At 36.1% G+C, this 11,395-nt stretch overlaps 1 protein-coding gene across 4 annotated transcripts in view; it reads left to right on the top strand.

Moving 5' to 3' along the window:
* The window catches only part of WAC (WW domain containing adaptor with coiled-coil), a 58,554-nt gene that overhangs the window by 1,101 nt on the left and 46,058 nt on the right, over positions 1 to 11,395 (top strand). For all 4 annotated transcript variants that reach the window (XM_032112960.1, XM_032113051.1, XM_032112872.1 and 1 more), the window contains exon 3: positions 670 to 865. In XM_032112960.1, coding sequence (XP_031968851.1) covers positions 727 to 865 — 139 coding nt within the window. In that variant the 5' untranslated portion in view covers positions 670 to 726. The remainder of the gene's footprint in view (positions 1 to 669; positions 866 to 11,395) is intronic.

Raw genomic sequence — 11,395 nt, 5'->3', positions numbered from 1 at the left:
GTGCAGTACAGCAGTCCAAGGCACCTGTCAGTGACAGTTTCACGTAAATGTAAACACTTGCCTTCAGGAGTTCACACTGCAAAACCAAGCAGGTCAGAGTGAGGCAGAACATGTAATTTCTGTAAAGACTTCAAAATTAATTGTCACATTACATGTTTTGGCCCCTAGAATTCTTTTGTCTTTAATTACATCTGTGACAAGGATGTTAGTACTGAAAAAAACATCACCAAGGGTGCAAGGTAATGGTGAAATGGGAATGGTCTTTACTAGAGTATGGAGGACATATTCAAGGTTTACACTGATGCAGTGTAACTTTAAGTTTGTATTCCGAATAACAAATGGAGACTTACTCTTCTCCCAGAGTGTAGAAGAACTGTGGCCCAATTTACTGCAGAAAGTGTGTAGTACCATCAGTGAAAAGATAGAGAAATTAGGTTCTCTTAACAGCAAGTGTTACTTGGATATAATAGTGGGAGAAAAGTGGGTTTGAGTTCTAATTACAGAACTTGTTGCTTTAATGTAGTTAATTAAAACTGGAAAGATTAATGCTGATTTTTTTTTAATAGGGAATTCAAATTAATTAACTTTTTAAAGTACTTTTGAAAAAAGAAAAAAATCCAAAAATTTTATTTCTAATGTGAATGCCTGTTTTCTTGTGATCTTTTACAGGCTCTTAAGTACTCATCCAAGAGTCACCCCAGTGGTGGTGATCACCGTCATGACAAGATGCGAGACACCACAGATCCTTCACCACCAAATAAAATGCTGCGGCGCTCTGACAGCCCTGAAAACAAATACGGTGACAACACAGGGCACAGTAAAGCAAAAAGTGTGCATACTCACAGAGTTAGAGAGAGGGATGGTGGTGAGTTATCTTTAACAAACTTTTACTGAAGCAATCACTAATTTCTCATTAAAATTAGGCATTATCACTCAGGTGATGTCTTGCACTAAATGTGCCTCGTACTCTGCTAGGGAGACTGCAGTGAACCCAAAATGAGAATTTAATTGGAAGCAATCATTTAAGCACTGTAAAACCTATTAATTTTCTGATTTTTACAGGTATGCTAGTTTTCCTTGTAGTCCCAAAGATTAAATAAACCTTCTTCCTTTTTAAGTAGTATGTCTCATTTATTTTTAGACATACTGCAACATTTGATAAACATGAAATAGTTTTCTGGATTTTTCATTATCAATAAATATTGGCTGGTTTGGATCCTTTTTAATAACTTTGTGTATTGTGGTGCTTGTACTGTGTAGGTACATTCTCCGTAGACTAAACCCATCAGAAATGAAAAAAGCTTCTTTGTATTTAGCTGCTATGTAGAACTCTTAATAATTAGAAAATGATAATGAAAGGTAGCACATACTAGAGCCTTTCTTGACAGGAGCTTTAAGAAGTGTGTTCACAGTCAAGTCTGCCTACTGTGTTTTTACCTGTTTATAGACAGTAGTAATATCTCCAGTATTTCTTAACTGATCTTTGTATCCCTGCTTCCTAGAAAAAGAATAGGATTTTTCCAGGTAATAAAACAGTGTTAAGATAACAAACAGCCAGAGTTTAGAAAATAGCAGTTACTGTCTGAATTGGAAAGGTGTTTGTTTGTGTTTTCTTAATTGGTCTTTGTGTCAGTTACAAAGTGAAAGTATTCAAGTAGAGAATTTGGAGCTTTAACTCAGTGCTTCTTTGTTTCTGTATAAAGCTAACAAATTCTGATGTACATATACATTTATTGCTGCACTAGTTTTACTAGATATAATAGTTTATAGTAAAATAAAGGAAGTATCTTTCAAGTGCGTTTTTTAGGAAATACTAGTTCACACCACAAATGTGTTCATGGTACCCAGTTTGTTCTTATAAATCCTATTTGTTTTTCCTTCTTTGACTTAATGCAAAGGCTCTGTAGACCACTGGTAATGTCATAGGAGTGTGTAGATGGATTAAAAAACATGCCTCTTTGTTAGTACACTGATTTTTGATTGTATCTGATCACAACTGAAAGTGTAGTAAATCTCAGAATTAAATGCATGTGCTATGCCCATATATTGCTATTCTGTGCTACTTCTTCAGGATACAGAGGCGTCCTCTCTTTTATTTCCTGTTCACCTGTCCCAAAGATACTAGTCCTACATACTCTTGCAATTCCACTTGCTTTTGCTGCAGTCGGTGGATTCTTTTTCTGCTTCAACTGAGCTGCATTTAGTGGAATTATGCGTATATGAAAACATCTGGAGAGAATGAGGCTTTATGTGGGGAGTACATTTACTTATTTGTTGTGTTGGAAGTGTTTGTAACTATAGGAAAGACATTCTGAAGTTCTTACAGAATCCAGCTGGATTTAATAGTTGGGGAATGGTCTGAAGCATGTATGCATACAGTAAGTATGAAGGAAATGAATTATTTGTAGTTTTGTAAATGGAAGGAAACACCATCCCACTGTACCTTCTCCTGGTTAAGACAGTGGAAAGTTTCATTTATTCTGATCTGAAAGCAGGGCATTTGCACATCATGTGGTTAACAGACTGGAAGAAGGAAGTAGTCTTCAAACAGTCTGAGGGAAATTACTAATTTTAAAAGTAGAACATTTGTATTGTTTAATGTAAATAAGTGATTTTTTTTTTTCTGTGTGTGTGTCCTAAGTAAAGTTAGTTTGGCCCACAGTTTCACCTTAGTTAAATACGTTCAGAACAAACCAAAGTTATGTTTGGATCCTGTGTACTGTACATAGTAAACCAAAGCTAAGTGGATGTGGGCAGAAGGATATCAATTTGTTTTTTGATGTACTGAATATTTCTGTCAGTATGAATTGAAGGTAGGTGTTAGAATATGGGTGAAATGCTATAGTATGACGGCCATTTGCATATTGCTAATATGCAAAAGACATAATAAAATAATTTACCATGTTCTCTGTCTATTGAATTACACTGGAGGGCTGCTATTGCCAAAGTATTCCCTTAGTTTTGCAATTAGAGACATACAGGGGAAAAAGGAAATTGGCTAAAGTGCTAAACATTTTTTCATCTAAGCCTTAATATGACTGAAGAGTATTAATTGGCTTTGATGCTACTGTAATTGTCTGTCTTGTTTTCTTTTTACATTCTTCAGAGAGGAGGAAAGAAGTTGGATGGTTTTTATTTTTTTAATTGCTGTGCACTATTTTAAAATTGGTGTTGCTTGATTTGAAACTGCTACAGGTGTTACAGCCTTCCTGTGATCTACCTGAAATTAACAAAGCCAATCTCATTAAAACATCTCTAGTATTTATTTTCCAAAACTGAATTAAAGTCCCAAACAAGCAATCTCTTCTCTCATACCTCAGAAAACAAAATAGGACATAAATCTGGAGTATTACTGCTGAACATAAAGCCAATTTAACCTGATCTCTCACTCTCAGTGTATAGAAAGAACTCCTATACATCTCAGTAATTTTAGCTCTGAAGTGAAACAGGAAGTTTCAGTGATGTAGCACGCTGATTTAGTCATGACTGGTTCATGTCGTTGTGGTAAATGCAGAATGTCATTTAAATGTCATTTCAAGATGTAAGTGTACACATTTAAAATACAAGGGCAGGAATTGACTGAAAATTAATTACTCAAAAATGGTAGAACCACCTCCTATTAATATCTTTAGTGTGTGTATAAAGGTATTTTTTGTAACAGCTTATTTTTGTAATATTCATGGCAGAATCTTTGTAGAATTGTAATCCATGGTAAGAAATTCAATTAAGGTTTTAAAATGTGTTACGGGTAAGCCCTCCATACTGATACAGTGCAAACAAAGCATTTTTCAGAGTTGCTTACTGCATGGTTTCTGTGGAAAGAGACTGTGTACAGAGACAGTCGTTCTCTGGAGAGAGACTTGCAAGTTTACCTTGGACTAAACATGATGGAGTAATTGCAAGTTTTTGTCACATCCCTGGTTTCCTAAGAGTACTTGTACATTCAGCATATAAAAAAACTGCCTTAACTTTGTTCTTGCTTTCAGGTCCCTGTGCATGGAGGCATTCTCTGTGTGCAAGTGTTTAAACATAATGAACAGCCTTCCCCCCCTCAGTGCATCTCTTGTTTTTTAGGTCAGCTGCTATAGGCAAGTGTGGGGTTTGAAGAGATTAGGGGGTCTTTACCAGACCAACTCGAGTGTGAAGTTTCTTAACGTAACAAATAGGGACTTAAAGCCAGCATTTGTTTATGGGGAATAGAACTATGAAGGGCCTTGTAGATTGGAAAAATGTTTCCATTAAAGAAAAAGGGAAATACAAAAATTGAGGGCTCTCATGCTGAGGATGGAAGGGCTGTTGTATGGTCTTTTTAAATGCATGAATGACATGATACTGGTGTACAGGAAAAGAAAATAAAGAGGGCAGATAAGTAGGGTAGCTTTGGGAATAATGAAAGGGATATAATATAGAGTATAATATAATTTAAGAGCAAAAAATGCGAGATGCAACCCTTGGTAAAAAAAGTGGTAAAGGGATACTTACTTAACTGTATGGAGCAAATGACCCACTAAGATACACAGTAGAACTTTATACAGAAAGGTTAGTTCAGTTAAGGCACCTGTACTCAGTTTGTTTCTTGCTCTGAAGAAAATACTGCATGTTTCACTACATTTACATTTAAGAGACTTTGAGACTTTGTGTGCTTCATGCCATGATCTTACTGAATTGCTTAAAATAACTGGAGAGTGTAAATGTACATAGCATGAAATATTTTCCTGAATTGTGTGCTATTGTGTAGGCTGTTTTAATGAAATTTGATTATAACTTGTGATATTTAAATTCCGAAGTATAACTGAAGCTTTGTGACTGTTTCTTTTGCACGTGTTTTTTTTTTTTTTTTTAATTGGCAATTAAGAACACTTGTCAGTGACCGCTGTTACTGACTAATACAGTTCTGGGAATTAAAAATCCTACTATTAGAGGCTGAACGAAATAATTTAAATAATGAGTTCCTATTTTTACCAAAGTGGTGGTGGGAGCTTCTGTGATTCTGTGTTGGCTTGCTTTATTTCCACTGGTTCCTGAAGGAGTTCAGAGTCCTCATAGCAAAGGGACAGCAAACTCCTAAACAGAGAACTGTGTTAGGTTCCTGTTCTAGCAGCCCTGGCAGTGGAGGGGAACTGCTGATTAAATTAGTGTGAATCATTGACCAGTGAAATAAACAGTGAGTGGGGGGGTGTTGGGGCAGCTGCAAGAGAATTGGAGATGCTCAGGCAATTGGCCTTGCAAAGAGGGAATTGCAGGATAGGTGGAAGGAGGCATGTCTGAGAGTAATGGACATAGCGAAGGGTTCAGAAAGAAGCTGGAGTAGATTCTATCTATGCAGGTAGTATTGACTGCTGTTAATGTTAAAGCAATTATTCATTACTATGAAAACCATTTCCTCGCTGTAACTGTACAGTCAAAGCTGGGATGAGAGAAGTCTGATCACAAAGGAGAGTGAGCTCTCCATGAAACATGCTTTGAATACCCCCCAACAGCCAAGTGTAGATTTAGTGATTTACTTCACTATTTCTTGAATGTTGGCTTTTTGGGTGGCTTTAAAGGAGGTAGGGGTTGGTGGCTGGTTTGTGTTTTAAGAAAAATAGAATTGCTTCCAGGATCATTCACCTTTTAGAAGCTTTTCTCTGGATTTAAAACAAAAAATCGGGAAAAGTTTCTGTTTTCTGATATTTATATAAGCTTTTTTTTTAAGTGTTACTAGTTCTACTGCCTTCAGACAGGGTTTTAATTTTAAGTTTGCTTTCAAGTTTAGAACTTCTAGATAGAAAGTAGCTTTCCATTTACTCAGTGGATTTGGAAATATTTTTGAGGTGAGTTTTTGCTGGATCAGTTGTATAACCATTTTTTTGTGTTACTCTGTTGTGAGGATCTCTAGTAGAAAAGAAATTGAAAAGTATGTGCTCATAGAATCACAGTAACAGATATGACTTGTGTTTGTACTCTTTAAATTTAGAGGTTTAGAATATTAATACTGAAAATTGTTTTTGAAAAGTACTTGCAAAGCTTGCTTTTAAGTAGCACAGAATGGATGATACAAACCCCTAATTTTATATTATTGATGTTAGGTAAGAATTGTGATATTAATATGATGGTATTAAATGCTAAGTCTTTATTCATGTAGGTGGATGGAGTCCTCTGTTTCTCTTAATGAAGTTCAAGTATCTGGTGTAGGTTGCTAGGGTAAAGATGTATTAGTGGGAGACTTGATCTGAAATGGAGGCTGCATCAAATGTTAATAAGCATTGCTGTTTGTTTGTAACCTGTTGATGCAGTTGCTTTCCAAACTCTATTGCTATTAGGACTTTGACATTGGGAATTTTTTCTTACTGTTTTTATGTTCTTTTATTTGTGAGAGTGTAGAATTCTGTTCTGTAAATGGGTCCTCTGAAGGTTTCCATTTATAGTTGTTGTGTTTAAGCAAATATGTATCTTAGTTTTAAGAATTCACTGGATTGTAAATGTAATATGTTCAAGTCAGTCTGCCTGCTAGACCTGGTAAGGTTTTGTACGTAAGCATATTTTATGTTTTGGGAAAGAGAAAATAACTAACTGTATACAAGATTTGGTGAATTTGCTTGTCTTTGGTATGTAAGCTAATCATAAGGGAATGATTTTTACTTAGCATCATGCTTTAATGTATGCTATTTGCCTCTGACTTTAGTAAACTGCATATTCATTTTCTGTATACTTGTACTTTTGGGTTGCTTTTCTGAAGATGAAGTAATGAAAACTATTGGTTTCTGATGAGCTGCCTGCTACTAGGCTGTAGTCAAGATAGCAATTTGTAAATTATGTAGTAGTTTTTTACTGGGATTGCTCTGCATTCCCAAATGGCCCCTGATTAGAATTACTCCTTAACTATGTTTTGGGACATGGCTGCTTTCTAAGAAAAAAACTGTTTATTGACAGTTTACATTTGTTTTCCTGACCATTTCTACCTATTCATTGTAAAGTATCCAGTAAGCCAAGTATCACTGAAACTGTGCAGAACTTGGAAGAGAATGCTCTGCCTCTGTTTTGGCTGAGAGGGGAGGTGATGCTGTAATAACGTTACTGTGAATAGTAGTAATTTAATGGCACCCAACTTGCAGTGGTAACTGCATTTGTTTACAAAGTCAGGCTTTTATGCAATTTCATAGGCATTTTGAGGGAAAAACCTCTTGCTGTACAGAGATCATTCCCTATGTTACTCTTCAGTAAGAAAAAAAATGGTACTGGCAACAAAAGGCAGTTCTTAACACTAAGGCTTACATTTTGTCAGTAGTTTGTTGTAGTGTAAAAATGAATCCTTTCTGGACGTACATGTAGCACTTAAGAAGAAGAAGCATTTCTTTATATTCATCGTACGATAACAACAGTGTTTCTGTTTTCCCTTGTATTATAAAAGGGTCACCAGACTTTATTGTACTTCACTGCAGGTGTTCCCTGCTATAGCTTCAGTATTAGAAGATTCTGTTTCCTTGAAGACCTTTAACAGACTTCCTAACTTACAAAAATAAAGCTACCCTAAAAAGTATCTAAGTCCATTACCTGTTCCTTTATCCCAGTGATATTTGCTAGTAGTATAAGAATGCTTTTAATATCTGTGTTTTTACTGTTCTACTCTGTTCTGCAGGTTTGCTTTCCTACTAAACTAGTGTGGGTTTCCATTTGATAGCATTAGCCTTAGCATTAGCCTTATCATACAGGGAATTCATGTCTGGATTTTGTCATGAACCTGTATCCCTTCAGTACTTCAGTCTGTTAGAGAAATACTACCATGGCACTTGTGGGTTACCAAACTTTTCCTGAACATTTTACCGCTTTTCTGAAATCAGAGCTTTCTGCCTGCATCTGTATGTACAGGGAGTAATCTCAGAATTATACCCTAGGTTAAAATTTGTATTTATTGACATTTTTGTCAGAAGTGTTGTTTTGTGAAAGAGTATTTTGAAATTCATTAATCTGTAGTAAGTGGAAGGTCTATGGCAATGAATATTTAGGGAACAAAATTGGGTCAATATCTGAAGTGTAAGCTTCTAAAACAAATTGCTCATCCTGTAAACTTAAACACTTTCTAAATTATTCAAAGACATCTCTTGAACGTGATATTCACCTATCTTCCTGCTGTGGTAATTTTAAACAGATACTGAAATAGCCTGGAATTCTCTTACATAAACTTTTGCACCCCTTCTTTTCCTCTTGGGCAGTGTTTCCCTTTTTCTTACTGCTTTCATGCTTGTGAAGTGAGATGCATGTTCTAAGGCACAAATTGTACTTGCCTGTTGACTGGAAGTAGACTCAGGGAATACTATTCAAGAATAATCACAGAATGGGTCAGGTTGGAATGGGCCACAGTGGGTCTGGTCCAAACTCTCTGCTCAAGCAGGGTCATCCCAGAGCACATGACAAAGGATTGTGTCCAGATGGTTCTTCAATCTCTCCAGTGACGGGGATGCTGTAACCTCCCTGAGCAACCTGTTCCAGTGCTCTGTCACCCGCACAGTAAAGAAGTTCTTCCTCATAATCAGGTGGAACTTCTGTGCCTCAGTTCCTGCTCATTGCTTCTTGACCTGTTTGGCACTAAGAGGAGCCTGGATCCATCCTCTGACACCCTCCATTCAGATACTTACAGACGGTGATAAGGGTCCCCCTTTGGTATGTCCAGTTGGAAAGTTGGTCCTCCAGGTGACTGGAAAGGGAGATACATTTCTGAGCAGAAGACTGATAAGAGACTTCGCTCTTTTTACCAGATGGATTAAGAGATGTCTGTTAAGCTTTTGTGGCTTTGACTTACATTTCCATGCATGCAGCAATGTTACATTGTGTTGGAAATTGGAAACCTAGGCCTAGAGATGCGTGATTAGGCCCTGTGGGACTTTGGAATAATCATCTGTGCCTTACTGCGACTGTTGTTACAGAGGAGAGTTGCAAAGGAATGGTCTGTCAACATTAAATGCAATTTTTTCTGTCGCAATGTTAAAACATTACTTGTTTTGTTTCTACAACAGCGGTATGATAAAAAATGCTAATACCCTTCTTTTGTCATCAGTCAAAAAAGAGATGTAAAACAGTATTCAAGTGCTTCAGGACAAGGAAAAGGCAGCTGGAAATATGAACAATTAGTGTCCAGAGCTAAATGAGCTAAATTCCCTGTGTCTGAGGGGCAGCAGAAATCTTCAGAAGGATTTTTTTTTTGGTCTAAACATTTATCATTACTTTTCTGATACCTGTCAACTAATTTCTCTGACCTGCTGTATGTATTTAGGCATGTCAGTCTTTCTGAAAATACTTCCATGAAGAAGATTTACAGTTCCATCCCAGTTACACAGATTAGTTCCTCTGCGTTGGTTCCCCACATTTCTTAAATATTGCACTTTTTTATGTCCTTCCAAAGCAACAGTCTTCCTCAGTGTTTTTCTAGGTTTGTTGCTGAGTTTGTTCAAGCAGCAGAGTTATCAATTATCCATGTCTATCGGGCGAAAACAGGGAAAGGAAATTATGGTCTGTCCTGCTCATCTCATTTGTATGTTTCAAACATACCTATTCACTCCCAAATGTGGAAAAACCACAAAGAATTTTTTTTATTAAGGTATAGAATAAGTAATGCACATTGGTTCATAAACTCTGCAATACAAGTTAGGTAATGTGCTCTACCTATTTTTTTTTTTTCGGCTGTATTTATTTCACATAATTATGATCTTCTGGATGCTGGTGTCTTCCTACCAGCTGTGCCCCTTGAATAACATAGGGGGGAGTTCAGATCTCATCTAGTTAAGTCATTCAAGTAGATTCCTCATTCAGACACCTGCTGCTGACAGATTAACAAAGACTTAATTTTAAAAACTGTTCATTTGAAAGAATGCTATTTATGCTTGTTTTAGTACAAGAAATAATATGATCCTCCTCAAGTAGTGTAAAGTTCACCTCTTACTGGCTAAATGCTGTCTATAGTAATGGTTGCAGTTTTTGTATAATCCTTTTGAGAGTGTTTACTTAACTAGGGAAATAAAATGAGACGCTTAGGTAATCAAACAATTGTAAAATAGATTTTGAATTTGTAAACGTAATAAGCAGCTTTTGTTAAGAGGCTTATTTTCCTATAGTAAGGTAGTTCCAGGAAAGACCAGTTGAATTTTATGTATATATTTAAGAATTGCTTAATGGGAAGAGGGATGAATTGTCTTGTCACCTATTGTACTTTAGATACTTGAAAGCCCTGTTGCTCAATACCTTTGTTAAGATGAACTAAGCTTTGTTAAGCTGAGCTGGGCCAGCCTGAAATAAAGCTGTGAATCTGTTTTTTTTAAAACCACAACACTATATATATTAATTCTTAGGTCAGTCCTTGCTTGCCATATTTGCTTCCACCCCGAGCTGTGGGCCAGCATTCCTTTATTAATGAAGAATTTCTATGTGACAGAAATTAATTTGACTTGCCTTTTTTTTTTTTTTTGGAGTGTTAATAGTATCACTTCTTTTCAGAAACAATTCCCAGATAGAAATTAAATAAGCATGAAATTAAAATTATACTTGTTGCACGGTAATAAGTACACATGGCATAGTATGTCCAGAACTGAAGATGTATTTTGTCTAAACCTAATGATTTCTCAAGTTATGTAAAAGTTTAATGACCAATTGCTGCTTTTAATACTAAATATTTTCAAGTTAGCTTGCTCATTTGTGGTGAAAAAAATAACATGTCCAAGAAAAAAGGAGTAATCTTTCTGAAAACAGAAGTATTCCAGAATTCTGTATAGGCAGATCACTCAGTATGTAAATTTTAGGTGAAATAATGCTTTCTCTGTTTTATTGAGACATGGACATTGCTGTAGTCTTAGAAGAAAAGAAAGTTCTCTTCAAATAACAAATATTAGTAGCACTCAAGGAATGATCTGGTATTGAAGTGGAGATTGGTTCTTCTGTTGTGTTTGATGTATCTTGAGATACGAATTTGAGATAATCTGACTTACTATTTTTAAGGCACATTTAAGAAGGGAGATACATGGTGCCTTTTTTCTTGCCTTATTTTAATGTGGCTAGACATTGATTCTGCCACAGCTTTCTCATTAAGGATGTACGTGCGTTACTTATGTGTGTGACCATGTTGCAGGATTGCAGTGATGTTTTATAACAGAGACTCCCTTTTTTTAGTACTTCTACAACGCCGTTTACTTGTTGAATTGCTGATTCTGAATGGTGCACGCTCAGTTGAGATGAGGGAAACTTAAGATGGGATGATGGTCTCCAGCATTTATCACACTGTATGGCACTACCTATGTTCATAAAAGCCTGTAGCTTCACCTTCCTTATTCTAAGCCTAGTAATGGAAACATTCAATGCAAGTTCCTCTGTAAGTAATATTACATTCACAGGGTCTTCTGTTTAAATTTCTCTGTCCTCAAGAAGCTAT

Source organism: Corvus moneduloides, chromosome 1 (genome assembly GCF_009650955.1).
Source record: "Corvus moneduloides isolate bCorMon1 chromosome 1, bCorMon1.pri, whole genome shotgun sequence".
Lineage (NCBI taxonomy): Eukaryota > Metazoa > Chordata > Aves > Passeriformes > Corvidae > Corvus > Corvus moneduloides.
This window is presented reverse-complemented; position numbering and strand designations above follow the sequence as displayed.